Source organism: Dromaius novaehollandiae, chromosome 10 (assembly GCF_036370855.1).
Source record: "Dromaius novaehollandiae isolate bDroNov1 chromosome 10, bDroNov1.hap1, whole genome shotgun sequence".
NCBI lineage: Eukaryota > Metazoa > Chordata > Aves > Casuariiformes > Dromaiidae > Dromaius > Dromaius novaehollandiae.
This window is the reverse complement of record NC_088107.1, coordinates 3,122,521-3,139,312: the sequence shown is the minus strand read 5'-3', so window position 1 is coordinate 3,139,312 and position 16,792 is coordinate 3,122,521. Positions and strand designations below refer to the sequence as shown.

Here is a 16,792-nt window from a genome sequence, read left to right as displayed (position 1 = left end):
AATTGTTCTGATTTAAAGACATTTTTATTAAGCTAGAATTACTTATTCCATCATTTTAAACCTGATTAATTTTGAGACTTAAATAGCTTATTGAGTGTGGCTTCTCAAATAAGAGGATTATGTGCTGAGCTTTACTTAACAAGATTTTTTTAGAATATGATGCACAAATATTGAAAAAGCTTCAAAATGTAGCAGTCCACTGCATCGCCTTGGAGTTATTAATTCTGGAAGTGTTTCTGCTGCAAACCTCAGCTTAAAATTTATTGACTAGGCTCCTTGGGAGCAGCCAAACCTGCTGAAACGGCTGCGGCGTGCCTGGTCCCATTGCTGATGTGTGCGTCAGGGCAGGTGCTGAGGCCCGTGTCCTCCCCAGCTGACAGCAGACAACCCCGGAGTCAGCGGGACGCGGTGCGGCAGAGCTGTGTGCTGCCGTGGCACGCACCGAAATACATAGCCTGGAAATCGGAGCGAGCTGGTGTTTCTCCTCTGCTCGAGCACCTCTACAGGCAGCCTCTTGCATCGCTCTGGTCTCCCAGCGAGACCTGCTGAGGTTGAACTGCTGGAAACAGGAGCTACCAGAGGAATTGCGAGAAAGATTATGTTTTAAAGCTGGGCCTTGCTAGAAGTTAACTCCAAATCCCTGTCTGAATTGCATCAGTTTGTTTTCTGAGAAATCCTGCAGCAGTGAAACCGGCCTCTGGCTCATCCGCCTGTGCCTCCAGAGCCTTTCTGTGCAGAGCTGGGCGCCCGCTTTGTACGCAAAACAGGCCTGAACGCAGGTGAGCGCTAGCCTGCGAATGAGTACAGCCGAGAAAAGCACACTGAGAGAAATCCAGTTTATTTCGTACAAGGCAGCATACCTTTGCACAGTGAACAAATATATTACAAATCTGTCTTGCCTTAAAAAAGTATTGCCATTTTGGTGCCTATTTTCTAAACTAATGCTAATATACAAGAATGTACTTGCTTTGCCTTTCTTTTTTTTGTTTCTTTTTCCTGCTAAACTCTATGCACATCATTCCATTTGGTGTGAAAATCCAGCTTTGAAAGAAAGTTGAGCACATCTCTGCTTTTCCAGAATCTCATCTCAAAGCACAGCAACACACACACAAACGTCGCTCAGGCTGGCAGCGGAGACTGCTTGTGCTAGATGTCAAGGTAGGTCTCTAACGTTAGTATTTTGTCGCAAACTGCCTTTCTCTTGGTATTTTTGAGGTAAGTCTTTCCGTATGTGTATGTGAAATGTATCCCTACTGGCCCTGCAAAATAATTGTCTAGTTGCATCTCAAATAAGGCTTTCCTGGAAAACAAACTCACTATTGCTGATCAGCCATTGCCCCCATGCGCGCGTGCAGGCATGCAGCATCCATGTAAATACTTACGCGTTATCCTGCAACATGAAAACCTGCTGCTCTAAGCCTGGGGGGAGGATTTCTGGGGTCGGCTCAGCGCCTCCCTGCAGAGACCCGGTGTTTGCACAGCGGGGCCGGCGCCGGCCCCCTGGGCCCCGCGTCCCGACGCGAGCGTGTCACGGTGCTGCCGCGGTGCTCCCTGGGCCGCTGCGGGGCTGTGAGCGGCTCCGGGACGCTTCGACCCCAGAGCGAGGGGCAGAACGGACCCGAAGCCGGCTGCGAGGAGCCGCGTGGGCTTCCCTTACCGGTCCCGTAGCTCAGCGCGGGAGCCTGGTGCATCATGCTTTAACCAAACTGATTGTTGTCGGTCGCGTTCTCTTAGAGCTCCATCAGACTGGCGAATGTGCAACAGAATCTTTTTTTATATATTTAAGAAGCAATCAACTTGCTACTCCCACGTTTGCCTAATAAAATTACATATTTAGAGTCAATACTACTTCATGCTCAAAATCTACAAGGAACTGCTTAACAGCAAGTATTCTACTTCCTAGGTCAATAAAGGTTACAAAAAATAATCACGGTGGCTTAGTCCAAAGCTTTACCGTCGGCCAACCTCTTGATAAATACTCCACAAACAGCCGCTGAAAAAGCAAACCCAGTTTCAGCTTAATTTAATGACGTTTCAGGTAGAATCATCAATGGATAAAGTTGCACTACATGGTAATGCAGACAAAATTAAAGGGTGTATCACAACTGTGCTGTTAGCTGAATCATGATGAGCAGGTCTGTAAAGCTGGTCTGGAGGAGCCCAGGTGTCGCAGCATTGTGGGGGGAAAACAAGCCAGCGTTAGTCTGTGTGCACCTGCGTAGCTCTGCGGAGGAAATGCAGCTGGGTTGGCTTGCACCACCTGACAGATCTGGTGCTTTGTTCTGATAAAGGAGAAGCTGTATAAAGAAAATTGAAGTGTATCTATACCAATCAAAGTATTTTATAGATTGTTAAAAAAAAATGTGGTAAGCTGGGCATAAGACTCATTGGTTAAACTCAATCATTGTCAGACTTTAAAGATCTCTGGATGTTTGTGAAGATGTTACATTGCAAAACGGCATGGAATGGGTGTATGTGATACTCCTCTACTCAAATACCCTGGTACTTAAATGTGAACGTATCAGAGCTAATTACCAAGCACGGTCTGCACAGGATGCACACGGCGATGGCGGTGCGGGAGGTTTCCACCCAAAGCAGCTGAATGAAATTGCAAATTTCCCTGCTTTCTTTCAGAAAAATGTCCATTTTCATGACAAAGATGTGAAATGTAGTCCAGCATAATCCTAGTCATCTTGTTCCTAACAGCAAGCGGTTTTGCGGTGCAGGTGGTGGGGATGCCCGTCCGTACTCTAAGTGCTCCTGCTCAGGAAGTTTTTGTTTTATTTTACAGCCAAGCTGGGGCAGGAACACGCCGTGGATAAGCCTGTGAGCACCTTGCTGGGGGACGTGTTCCAGCCACGCGAGCGGGAGGTTCCCGGGAGTTCCTGTGACCCATATAAAAACGTCTTTTTAAATAGCATCATGCAGCAGCAGTCGGCCCTGGCTGACGCCCTGCTCTGCCAGGTCCTCGCGCGGGAGGCTGCCACGGCACCTCTGCGTCCTGCAGCGCAGATGGGGACGGTCTTCTCCTTTGCTTCCTTGGAGTTTGCAGCCGTGTGCTGGAGAAGTTCGTCCCTCTAGGACTGCTTGTCCCAGGACGGCGCGTGTGTCGGGCTGTGCCGGACGGGGAGGAGGTCGTAGTGGCCGGGAATGTGGCTGTTCCTGGGCAGGTCGTATGGGTTTTGGAGGTAGCTGGCGCTCCGGCCACGGGCGTCTTGGAGCACGCTGACTGTGGGCTCTGCGAAAGCAAGGAAAAGTGGGTTAGAGGAACAGCAGGGACCCCAAAACCCGAATTGCTCTGCTCGTGCGTTTTTGCACAAACACAGAGCGCAGCCTTTCCAGCCGCAGCACGGCCTCCGCCACGGCCCGCGGCTTTGCCCTGAGCCACTTACCGACTTCATAGATGTTTTTATTGGCAGTGGATGAAGCCGGCATCTCCGAGTACGGGGACTCCCTGCGGACGGGGGATTTCATCTCCACGTAGCTGCTCTCGGAGTGTTTGCACGTTAAAACGGGAGGGTCTTTAATGGTGGCGTACGGGTTTTCGCTGCTGTTCAGGGAACAAGTGCTAGAGCTGCACACGGACTCTTTCATGTAATCTGCAAAACACGAACAGAGCAGGGCATTGAGCTTTCCCGGCTTAGCTGCAGCTGAGCCTCTGCGGGAGCCGGGGGACGGGGCAGGGCCAAAGGAAGGTCCTCCAAGGTCCAGCACAGGCGCCCGGCGCTGGGGCTCTGGCGCTGTCCGAGCCATCGCATCCACCGTTCCCCCAGCGGGAAAATCCCCTGCTCAGTGCTGAAGGTTTTCCTGTGCGAGGTTCTGGTTGTCCTGTACTGCGGGATGTAATCTGTGATGGCGAGCTCTGCCCTCCCTCCCCGTAACTGCTCAGGAGCGCCGTGTCCGCCGGCCATGCCGGCCCGCCGCGGGTCCCTGCCCCGGGGATCGGGCCAACGCAAGGCACCGCGTGTTTGGGAGCGAAACGTCTGCAGCGTGTGCACGTGTCCCCGAGAGCGCCGAGGTCTGGGGCTCTCCGGCACAAGGAGCAGAGCAAACCATCTCTGCGTCCCCTCCTGCCACCGAGTCTGCGGGAGGAGGCCGCTCCTGCTAGCAGAGGCTGCCTGGGTTTCCGCAGGGTGACGAGCCTTCGTCTGCACCTCGCTTTTGCTGTTTTTTTTCTCCAGTGTCACAGCCATCTGCTGCTCCCCTGCCCTCGGCTGCAGCAGCGGAGGTGCTACGTGGGGAGAGCGAGGTTGGCGCAACGGCTGCAACCACCGGTCTCCCCTAGCGGGGACCCTGGCTGGGGTACGCCAGCCCGCTGCGGGGTCCCATGCCAGTCTGGCTTTAAAAACTAAATCAAAAGAAAAAAAAATAGAGAATAAATATGTCTTAACATTGACATTTGCGAACGTGCCATTGCTGCTGTGTGCATCCTGCTGGGCAGTGCCATTAATTTAGAATTAGAGCGATGCAATGAAAGATGAGGCATTTTCTGGTGCCGGGGCACAGTACAAAGGCAGATCCTGGTATATATGAAATACTCCGGGTGAAATAGCAGGGCTTGCAAAATAGCTGCAATCCCAGTTGCCCCCGCTGTCTAGTATGGGAGACAAAAAGAGAAATTCAGGTTAAGAAATAGACACACAACAAGACATCGCTTCTCCTGCCAAGGGGCTCGTCTCCGGGGCCAGCCTCCCCGGCCTGCTCGCTCGCTCGCCGGCTCTGCGTTATCCGGGGCCCCTTGTACCCAGGGGCCTGCAGCGAGACTGTGTTTCTGTGCCCCAATTTTGGCAATATGAGCAAATCCTCAGTGCCACGGGGCTCCGGCATGGTGACACCGGCCGGGTGGCAGACCAGCGAGGGCTCGGGAAGTCCTGCTGCAGAGGCCACCAGCACTGGGCCACCGGGAGGGCTGGGAGCATCCCTGGCACCAGGACAGCGATTACTTAGTAATAAAGTGAAGGAGCTCCTAGGCTGGCTTCAGGCTGGGTGAGGTTTAACACCACCGCAGCTTCAAAATGAAACAATTCCCTTTTGTCCCAGCGCAGGAGGCAGGAACCAGCACACCAAACCCCTTCCCTGGCCCCAGCAGCAGGGTTTGGCCTCCAGCTTTAACCACCTGAGCCCGGTAAAGGCAAGTCAGCGGAAACCTGTCCTCTCCTAAAGAGCAACGGAGCAACCCTGCAAAACCAAAGCCTTCGTACGCGAGTGGTTACAACGCTGTTAGCTTTTGCTGTGCGTGAGACTTACACTACGATGCCACGCAGTCTAGGAGCTGTTAGTGTTTGAAGGCAAGGAGACAACAGACCAAGCCAAATCTTGTAATAAAATGAAAATCTTTAGGCTGAGAATACCTGGGCTATTTGTACCGGTCCCCATTCTGGGGTCTTTGCTGCCGGGGAGGTTGTGCGGGCTGAGCCCGATGGCGCGGAGGCAAGGAGCTGTGTGCTCCCAGCGCTGGCGCGGGCGCACAGCCACGCCAGGGACATGGGCCCCGAGGAAGAGGAGGGACTCAGCTCCGAGGCTTAAATGTCACTGCTAGCAAAAGAGTCTCAGCTCTACCTGCCGGCAAGTCACAGCTCCTCGTGGCCCCTGGACACGTGGCTGGGATGCGCTTAGGCAAAACCCGGGCAAGCAGCGCTGTGTAGCTTTCCGAGAGGCCAAAGCAAGCTCCGAGGGCAACGTGAGGCTGCTGGCTCCCCGCAGGCACCGCAGCGCGAAGGGGACAGATCCAGACCAGGTTTGGTTTAAACACATCAAACATAGGTTATAGAAGACCACCCAGCTTCTAAAGTCAAAAAGTGTGGGGAGAAAAATCAAAGGAACCCCCCAAAGTCAGTCCTGCCTGTGCTGTTTGGAGCCTGGAGGTGAATAGCTGCGGGAGCCCGTGCTGCCTTTTGCGAGGGCAGGCACATCGGAGCCAGCATAGGCCAGCACCCCGGCTCCTGATATAAGTGATTAAGTCCAGCTCAGTGACTTCTATCTTCTGCAGCAGAGCGGACCTGCACCCGTGCCAGCACCGCAAGGGAGGGGAGGCAGGAGCCCCAGCGAAACGGCGCTTGGGCTCTCTGGGCTCCCCGGGCCTTTCCCCTGCAGATGCTGAGACCCAGCATCCCTCGGAGCCGGTCCCTGCGGACATAAAGGGGAGTTGTGGCTCTGCTCGAGATCAGACCCTTAGCTCCGACTGCGATGTAATTCATGGAGCACAGCGCATGGCTGGTAACACGCTGTGCACCAGGGAGTCGTTAGCCCGCCGGACACATTATGTGCGAGATCTCAGTGAATTTAACTCTAAGGGATGCGGAAGCATCCGAGTCACTTTGTCATTAAGGTAATTTGGGGCTAATTAAAAAGTCTGGCATCAATTGTCAAATCTCATTTTGTGAATTAATTTAACTCAGAACAAACATATTTATAAATGTGCAGCGCGCCGCAGCTCCGCAGATGCTGCCGGTTGCTCCGCATGTAAGCAGACGGCAGGACGGTCCCGGCAGCGCCGGGCTGCCTTGCCTGGGGGGGCTGCCCCCAGCCACGGCTGGACATGCTGCAATTGAGCGAGCCGCTGGACACACTGCAGAAACGTGAGGCACGTGCTCTAATTTTGAGCTCCCCATCGTCTATGTTGCCTGGATACCGATCACCAAACCTTTAAAGGAGGTTTTATTTTTGTTCCTAGGGACCCCAAACGTGCGTGTCCCTCCGCTACGCTGGTTTGCACAAGCCTCGGTACCTACTGCCACAGCCGAAGTGGGGTGGCAATGTGCTGCGCGCGGGTCAGACGCTCTCCTGCCCTTTAATCACGGTTACGGATGCCACCCAGCGCAGAGCTCCTTTCCGGGGCGTTCATTAACCCGGCTAACCTTCACCGCTGCTACGACAGTAATGGAGCGACGGCTCATTTCGGCTTTTCGGGCCAGCGTGGTGCAGTCGTGGGGAAGCATTCCTGCCCGGCAAACAAACGAGCCGAGCTGAACAGAGCTGCCCGTTGCTGAGATGAGTGCAGTAGGGGCTCCAGCTGCTGGGATTTTAGTGGGTATCATGCAAAGGTTAGTTATCTTTTTCCCTTAAAATGTTAGTGCCTGAAGTCAGGCGATTCCAGAAGTGCATCAGCATTCCTTAAAAATAAATGAATAGGGATTCCGCTGTGAAGAAAAGCTTGGAAATGGGATCGTTGAAACACCATGCATGGGGAAGAAATGGCTGTGCTAGCTCTCAAGACCTTGGGAGTGTCCAGCCACAGCCACACCGTGCCACGGGGCTCGGCGCTAGCACTGCGGCATCCAGTCCACTGTGGCCTCAGGCCCCACCAGCCCCGGCGGGGACAGGGACGCGCGCAGCCCCTTGGCTGCAGGGACCCATCTGCAAGGTGCAGAAATGTAGATTAAAGCAAAGCAGCTGCCTGGCCCGGCTTTCTGCTGACTTTTTGGGGTCCAAGAGTTGCTTTCAGCTGGGCCACCCGGCTCGGAGGCGGCTTTCGGATGTGCTTGGCTAGCGGGGATTGCCGCAGGGCGCTGCAGATGAGGAGGTGGAAGCTGCTCTGCAGGCCGCTTCCTGAGGAGCTGGGGCAGGCCAGGAGCTGGCGGCTGCGCCCAGGCTTGGAGGGCTGCTGTCTAATGTCGGTGCTTGGGGTCTAGTTGTGCAGATGAGTGATTTCCTAGAGGCCGCTGGAGCAAGACAGCCCAAGCTGCTGGAGAGGAGCCAAAGTGTCCGAGCTAGCGCCGAATCCCCGGGCTTGCCTGGACCCAGGAAACGCCAGACTAGACCGGCAGAAACATTTAGCCATGCAAAAGTGCACAACGAAGTCTCAGCTGGGAACTCCCCGCATGTTTAACCACTCAAAAACCTGGGCAAGTTCGGCATGTCCTTGCGGTCCTGGTATGTCCTGGCCAGGTCGTTGCCTTGCCCTTGCCCACGCTCACCGTGGCTGTTCACGGTGACTAAAGCAGCTACCAAAAAACCACTAACTCCTCTGACATGGCTCCTAGGGCTGATTTTTTTTTTTTTTTTTGAATCCACCAGGAGAGAAACATGTAAAGAAAAGGGCTCGTATCCTAAATAATAAACAACATACATAGCAGCAGCGAACACTTTGCACAGCTCCCTGTTACTGTGATGCTTGTTCTCTTGCATGTTGGTACGCACTCCCTGTGTGACTGTGTCTACGGATGTGAATTCCTACTGCATGGGTTTGTGCAGGGTAAGCAGCAGGAACAAAATGCATGGTATCCTTCAGGCCTGGCTATAAAGTGATCATTGCCGTTTATGTGGCCCAGCTTTGTATTCGCCAGCATCCCCAGCAATTCGGATAAAAGTCCAGCTCTGTAACACCTCGGCCACAGCAGACCAGTGGGGTCTTGAAGCCAGCGACCTGGGAAAGGACTGTTTCTGCTACTGCTCAGCCAATTCCAAGTCAAATGTGTAACTGAAAGAGGCTGTTTAGTGTTTACCTCCTGCAGCAACAGTGATATTTCCATATTTCTAGCAGCATAAACAGCCACAACACCCTCAAATTCAAAGCAAGGGCCACAGCTCGAATCCTGCACCTGCAGGATGAGGCAGCCTCTTGGCTCCATCTCCTGGCCCACTCGGGCACTAGCCAAGCCCCAGACCAGGCCCCAGAGCCGCGTGGGCTTGGACCCACGTCCACGGCGCTAGCACCAGCGCGGGAACCGAGCATGTCCATATTGGTGGGCCTCTGGACCTTGGGCCCTCACTGTGCCATATAGTCCATATACATAACCAGCTTATTTTCCATGTAAACCTGGAGGGCAACTGAAATCTCAAAACACTGGACCTTGTTCACATAAGTCATCTGTGACCCCTTTTCGGACCTGCCCTGGAATCGGTGTACATTGACCTCCTTAGTGCCAACACAACACGTTAATGTCCTAAGGTCATTTCTCAGGCACTGCTACCCCTCTCTTTCTGCAAAGGCCACAGAGGGCCAGCTGCTTCTCTTAGTGGCCTTGTCCAAGCTCAGGACGCCCAAAGAGCCTTACGGAGCCGTGACCTAGCGGGCACATGCTCCAGGCCATCGCCAGCAATTGCCACCTTGTAGGATGGCAGCTGGTTTCTAACAGAGCTTCCCCTGGCCAGCAAGCTCCACCTGCAGCCGCTGCCCTGCAGCAAAGCCCTCCTGTGCTGCCTTGCCGAGGCAGGAGCCTCCGGCTGCACGAAGACTTGCATCCATCATTTCTGGGCCCCAGACCTGCGGCTCGGAGTCAGGAGTGCTGCCAGCCAAGCCAAGCAGGCACGTTTTTGTGGGCAACTGCTCTGTCCCTCTCTGTCTGTGCAGGGCCACTCTCCCGGGCGCCCAGAGCTCCTAGCTCACCTCGTCTAGGACACCCTCCTCACACCCTTTGCCAGGGTGGCTGCAGGCACTGGATACCATACCTTTGAAGCTTTTTTCCATTATGTATGTGTTCTGACGTCTATCCATCCCACAAGCACCTGCATAAAAATGATATATAATGGAAAACACATAAATATTTATGTAAATTGGATTGCTTTGACTACTGAGCAGCATATATTCTTTCCTCTAAATTGTACATCCAGGCCCTCGTTTAGGGAGGCTCTTAAGCACATCTGTAGCTGTAAGCACGCGCTCAGCTGCGGTGGGGATTCTGGGCATGCCTAAAATTATGCATATGCTTAAGAGCCTCCCTGGAAGGGAGGGCTTTCCTGACACAGGGCACTGCTCATTACCAGGAACAGCCATCCGTCAGGAGAACAGAAAAAACACCTGCTGGTATGTTCATTACTGAATCACTGTGTTAGATGGAAACCCCAAACAGATCAATTCAAGTTTTAGACTGCAGGTCACATTACATTACTCTGCAGCTGATTTTAGGCTTTGTTTCCTTGGTGGGTAGTATGTTATTTAATTCGCAGTCTCAAATTCCAAGATGGTGTGCCCAATAGCTCTAAATTAGTTTACATGACTTTGCTTTAAAATTTGCACAAGTCAATAACTGCTGCGAGATGCATCCCTGAATGACTACAGCAGGCTGAAAATGCAGCAATTAAGAGTGCAGAGTTGATAGCAAAGATTTCTGCCTCAAGCGATTGCAGAATAACCTGCCACTACCTACATGGGCAGCGGTGGAAGAGGATGGGAACCTCTTCCATTTTCATTATTGAAAATTATCCTAGATATCAATCAGGTCAAAGTAAAATCTAATGTAAGTCTTCAAATCTTTTTAACGACATAGTCTGATATTTCTTATTGACTAGCAAAATCAACACAAATTTGGTTACTGAAATAGAAATGTCTTAGTGGCTTATAGTATCCACCATCACGTAACTCAGTTATGTTGTTAAAAGAGCTCTGCAAACAGCGTGTCCCAGAAGTCTCCTGGCTTTTTGTCCTTGCATGTCCTCTGGTCTCTAAAGAAAGATCTGCCACCACCGCTGGCAGTGCCATCCCAGTTTCTTTTTCATGGCAACTTTGGCTTTTTGCTAACTAAGGAAAAATCATCAAATAAGACAATTGCTGTGTTGCTGACACATCAGAGGTAACAACCTGTGCTCTGATTCTCAGAGTTGCCACTGCCAAGCACAGGAAAAGGGCTGGACCTAGTCCGCCCCAATTAGTTGAAATTCTAACAAGTCACGCCAAAGTTAGAGATAAACAAAAATAGGAGAGATCCTGTGGGACAGTGTCCTCGTAACTGCTGGGGCTTAATGAGAACATCCTGATGTCTAGGTTAAGGCCCATGAAGATTTCATGACTTATCAAAACAGAGGTTATGCTGGACCAGTTAGCTGTGCTTGCTGCATAGTCCATCAACGTGTGTATAATGGTGCATCTGCTCTGAGCATCCTCATGAGATCTTTACAGAGATGTCCCCACCGCGAATGTGAAGTCCTAGACCTGAATGAAGGCTGGCAAGGCCTGAACCCTTGAGGGTGCTGTGAGGACCCGGCAATATCAACCTGCACTTTGCTTTTGTGTGGCTCAGCATTGAAGGAATACATCTTCTGATCATTTTTAATTAGCTCAGCTCCACCAGCGTTGCTGCCAGGCCTGTGGGGAACACCAGCTACAGCCGCACGGGCTTCTGCAGCAGCAGCAAGCTGATCGTGCCAGCTCTGGAGGCCCCGACTCGCTGGGGGCCCTCCTGGAGGGCAGGATCCTTGTGGACCCAGCACTGGCCCCAGTGAACCTGACTTCTGGTGCAGAGCCAGCACTGGGCAGCTCTTGCCCTCCCCGGGCTGCAGAAGCGCATCTCGCCAGCCAGCCTCGCTTACGCCAGAGCAGCTGCAGAAAAACCGAGACTCCCCATCACAGGAGGATTTCTAAGAAAAGGCGCGAGCTGCCTGTTTGGAAGGACACAGGGAGAGGCGATCCTGCCTTGGGAAGGCTATGGGATCCCTCAAAGCCCTTCCCAGCCTGTTTCCTTCAGTTCTGCCCTTAGTCATATTTTGTCTCTGTTATAGCTCTGTGCTTTTATAACCCATTTTTGTGTATTCATTACATTCCTCAAGAGGCAGAATGAATGATGGAGTCATTAGTCTGTAAACTGCAAAAGTAGTTAATGCGGAGAAGGCCTCAGCAGACCTGCAATCTGGCCCTTCAGGAAAGCTCAGGTTTATGTCTGACGCTAAATTGCCTGCTGGGGTGAAATCAGAGGCGCAGCCTGCAATATTTTTCCACACCTCTTAGCTTTGAGAAAACGCAAAGTCAGCTTTGAATCAAACTTTGTGGCTTCAGTCCTCCTGTGGGATAAATGAAGCTTTAAGTTACTCAAGATGTACTGCAAAACACATGTTTAGTCCCTGCTTCAAGGGCTGCTGTTAAAGAAAACCGCCTAAGAGACAAAACCAGTCTTGTTTAGAGCTTGCTGTGTCCAACGCTTGAGTTAATTAGCACAATACTCTTTTCCACACCCAGTGAGCAGTCTAAGGCTTTTGACTTCGTCGCAGTAGGACCTGGACTCTGCAATTGCTTAACGCAGAGGAACTAGAGCAAGCCAGAGCCACCAGCTCTGCGCCGAGAGCAGCGCGCAGCAACGCAAAGGCAAGCCATCCCCTGCGGCTAGCCGGACACGGCTGCACTGGCCAGCAGCAACCGCAAAGCTGCCAAAGCCACCTCTCCCTGGCACCGCAGGTTCCCCAAACGCACATCTTGTGGCCACACGTCCATGAGAATTATTTGTGCGCTGGATGTCGCTCTCTGAAATGTGCTCACCACTGTCCTCCAACTCCATTTAACAGATACGATTATCTCTATGAAAAAGCCTGAAAAACTGGTATTTGAATCTCAGAGGCAAATGTGCCAGCTGTGATAGTGTAGGGTGACAGAACAGTTGAGCTAAGATGGGAGTAGGCGCCTTCACCGACAGTCTGACCCACCAGACCTGCTGAAACACAGCTCCTTGCCAAAAGCTTCTGTGCCTTCTCGAGTCAGGTCCCTTTCCAGCAGGAAGCCTAATAACTAACGAGACCAGAAAAATTTAGAATATGCTGACGACACTGCGTTATTTAAATGCTCTCTGTCTTCCAAAGGGTTTTAACACTTTGCTCTGCTCCTTGCATCTCCCTGTTGAAAAGGCTACAAAGCTGCAGCAAGTGGCATCGCTGGCTGAAGAACCAGGGAGGCAACTAGACAAGAGGGTTTCCATCCATGCTGAGTTTCTCCTCCGTTTCCCTGGAAGTCCTCTTCCCTACCTGTAGCTCACTTCCACATCTGCTGTTTATAATACTTCGCGGGGTCACAGCGAAGTTGTCGCCCACTGCTCTTCTAACTCTTTTAACTGAGGGCAGCCATGGTGTAAACGGGAGGCTGTGCAATGCCGGGACGCGGCTCCCGCACACGATCCGGAGCAGCCATGCCGGAAAAGCTGGGGCTGGTGGTGGGATGTGAAGGCAGTACACCTCTTTAACTCTTCGGTATTTTCATATGTGATGTCCTTTCAAGGTTAACATCCCTTATATGACCTTACTAGGTTTTGCTTGATTTTAATGTTTATAATTCAAATTTAAGTTTTTTTCCTTTCTTCTGTGATTTGCACACACAAAGGGAATCTGCAACTTCTATTGCACAGAAGTAACACAGTTAAATGAAAAATGTTGTGTAAAAATGGCCTTGCTCTGAGCAAGGGCATAAAAAGTTATGAAAGACAGAATAAGCAAACATTAGTTTTGGTGCTGAAAGGAAGCAAAAAAAAAATTTCATTTTTATCATTTAGTGTGAAACAGGCATTTTGAAATGAGGAATAAAGGTCTCAAATGAAAATCTGGGCTGCCAAATGCTATGGAAAAAATTGCTACTATTTTTGCTAGAGTTCACTTACTGAAGTATTTATCGCTTCTGCATATCATTCGTACTGCAAAAGCATTCAGCGCCACTTCTGCCATTAAATAAGCAAGAATGCAGGGCAAATGTGGCACACAGGGAGTTCACGACACCACAGGAGAAAACCAAATAAAGCCAGTGAGTAAAGCCATAAAATGGTAAAAGGAAAATCAACTTGATTCAAGGAGCATGTGGAAATCCTCACCTCCCCAACTCTCCATGTTACCACAGCTAAGCACAAGAGCACTTCTGCAGATCACTATAGAGAAGACATTAATGGTTGCCAGTGATGGAGATAGCTTTGCACCAAAGCTCTACAATTTTGTGATTTTCCTGATGCAGGGAAAACTCGATCTTTGGAGCAAGCCATGGTGTGTGACCAACAGAGCAGTGACGAGATGTGATGCCTGGTGGGGTCTCATGTTAGTTCCTTTGCCAGGTGAGTTGTGAGATGGCTGACCTTAAAAATCCTGTACTACTGCTTAATGATGCACTTTCCCTCGCGCTGTGGATTCCCAGTAAGGTGTTAGTAACCCCAGTAAAGGACAGGGAAAAGCTTTCTGCCACTGACAAGCTGAACTCCAAGTGCTCAGACTGGAAAACAAATAGCAACCAAAGCACTAATTCTGGCTAGGTTTTGAGAAAGAGCTGCTAAACACCCTGTTAAAACTGAAGCCAGGGAGGATAAATGGTGAAAGGGCAATCAGCTCTTCCTCTTGGCTTGTTCACACTGGCTGGTGGGTCAAAGCTGCCTGGAGAATGGTCCCGGCACCAGCACCCGGAGGTGGCAGCGCTGACCCAGGAGCCAGGGCCCTCCGGGGCCGCGCTAAGGGGTTTGTTGAGATGGCAAGATTTAGCACTAAACTGTATTAATCACAAAAGAAAAACAATTTTTGAATTTTCACTGTTTTAAGGTTGTCCTCAAAACCCATTTATAGAATAGATGAATGATTGAACTGGCCAGCCGGGGCAGTGAGCCTAGAGCGAGTATCGACTCTGCTGTTCGAAACCGCGCTTTGTGCTAAATGAACGATTTTCAAATCTCGATCTCTCACTCCTGGCAATTCTGATAGCGAAATAAAGACAATACCAATATTCTTCATTATTGTTAATGCCTTTATGAAAGGCAGATTTGGATCTGGAATTGCTCTAAAGTCTACTAAAATGATTAAATTGTTTAAAAATTACTGACCTACTTCATTCAGATAGCTGTAGGGTCTCCAGTCTGCGGTTTCTCTGTCAAGGGTTTTGTTACTGAGCTGTTCAAAAAGTATGATACTGGGTTAATGGTGACAGAAACAGACAGTTCCCACCCGAGACTTCAGCCCCATGATGCCATGAATCAAGATGGAAGATGACCATCACCGTGGCCTCACCATTTCAGCTGTTTAGCAGTACAGAGTCTGACAGCTGTTCACTAGCATTAGGGAAAATCACAAAGGTAAGGCATTTCAGCGAGCGACGAGCACAAGCATGCGGGAAAAGACAGGCGGTAATCCTGACTCCGATGCCTGGGCGAAGGGACCGACATGCCGCCTGTTTCAAACCGGCCGGCGCGGCGCAAACACCCACACACGCATGCAGACAGCAGCTGCTGGGAGTGAAGGGGGTCGCTAATACAGCTGTGCCTTTATGGGCACAAGATTTCTCACAATTCAAGGAAAATCACATTGAAATAACGAGGCTTAAAGCCCCAAGTAGATCTGCCAGCAAAATCAGACAAGTCCAGGGTTGCCAACCAGATGCCACTCCAGGCGGCCGGAGCAGCGGCACGGGCACCAGCATGGACAGAGGGGCACCACGACTGCATTAAGCCCGTGCTCTTGGTTGTTTTGCCATTGCTAAGAGCGAAGCCTAACCAGAGCTAGTCCATGTTTAACCACAGCCCGAGAGGAAGCCTGCAGCTGGATGGGAGGCACCGGGGTCCACCCGGGACTGCCTGGTCTCCCGCCAGCCGGCGGAGGGGGCTTTGCACAGCTGGAGGCTGGCAGCAGCCGGGGCGCCCTAGCAAGGTGGCTTTGCTGGAGATGCTGAGTTTTGCACCCCATGTTGAAAGAATTAACGTTTCGGAGCTGCCGTCACTCCCCTGAGCCTGTTCCCGACATGGAAAGCTGCCTGCTGGTGTGGCAGGCAGCGTGGCTCAGCCCTGACGTCTTCCATGAGGATGATTAAATGAGGTTGAAATTAAAACAAGGTATTCAAAGTTGCCAGAACATTTCGTTTTTCCCGATCTCTTGTTAATTTTTGTTTCTCTGCTCACAATGGGCTCTAGGATGGGGAACAAAACTAAGCCTCCAAGCTGCCTGCACAGAAGGGCCCCTTCAAGCAGCAAAGGAGCAGGGTGAGCCGGTGTCTGGTCTACGATGGGGACCTGCAGGACCATGACGCGGACCTGCAAGACCAGGGAGCCAGGCAGGTGCCCCTCCACGAGCTGTCATGGAGCTGCTTCACTGAGGCTGGAGCCCCAAAGCGGGCCAGCCTCTCCCTTAGAGCCAGGGCCAGCGTCTGCAAACTCCTCCCTCCCAGGAGCCCCACATTTAGGACAAATACACTATATTTTACAAACTGGGTGTTGGCATTTAGAAGCCACTATCTGCTCTGAGAAACTGGGTTTCATCTTGGTGAAGACTTCTGACAACCAGAGGCAAAACCTTGTGCTCAGGGACTGAATTCGGGCATGCAGAGAGTGGCCTGAGGTGCTTTTACACCAAATGTAATATGCTGTGGCTTATACAAACATAGGAGAAACCACAGTGCAAGCAGCGCACAGAGACACGGCAGAGAGCAATGACAGACAGATGGGGGGGTGCGTACACACACACACACACACACATACACACACACACAGCTGGGTTGCTCTACAAGCAAATGCACAGCATTTTCAGAGCTATTCAGCTGAAGCTTTTGCACAGACAGATCTCATCATTTGCAAAGCACGTAACTATGCTCCGAATGGGCTGACCTCCAGCCCTGGAAGAAGGATCCAGGGCTGCAAGAGTGTGAATACACCAACTAACACAAATACACACACACCTACATATATGCATACACATACATATGCATACAGACACTATATATATATATGTATATATATGTATATATATACACACACTCAGATTAACGCCAGCATGCTGGGTGAGAAAGGAGCCCATTTCGAATCCATCTGAAAGTCAGTGTCTGGCTGAAAGAGCCGCTGCTGCTGAGCCACCGGCAGTGACCTTGAAAGAGGCATTAATTCGGGAGGCGCTGGGCCCTGTGCTCTGCGGAGAGCGAGGCCAGATGATCACAATGGTCCCTTGTGGCCCTGCAGGCCATGAATCTCACATTAGACAGCACCAGCGGTGCAGTGATAGCGATAGCTTTGCCTCGTTCTGCTCCTTCTGCTTGTCCATCTCCACATCCCCGCTATGGTGACGTGTGTCGTCAGCCCATCGGGCACCTTTGCACCGGCCGCTCTCCTCAAGGACGTGCCCGGAGCAGAGAGGAAGTTGATAATGC

The 16,792-nt window shown here is 51.3% G+C and overlaps 1 protein-coding gene across 1 annotated transcript in view; it reads right to left on the bottom strand.

Moving 5' to 3' along the window:
* Positions 1-822: 822 nt before the first annotated feature.
* MEGF11 (multiple EGF like domains 11) overlaps positions 823-16,792 on the bottom strand; it is a 298,039-nt gene continuing 282,069 nt past the window's right edge. The window contains exons 24-27 of the mRNA XM_064517860.1: positions 14,487-14,553; positions 9,391-9,447; positions 3,393-3,599; positions 823-3,238 (exon numbers count right to left, since the gene is read on the bottom strand). Of these exons, the coding sequence (XP_064373930.1) occupies positions 3,078-3,238; positions 3,393-3,599; positions 9,391-9,447; positions 14,487-14,553 (492 nt within the window). The 3' untranslated portion in view covers positions 823-3,077. The remainder of the gene's footprint in view (positions 3,239-3,392; positions 3,600-9,390; positions 9,448-14,486; positions 14,554-16,792) is intronic.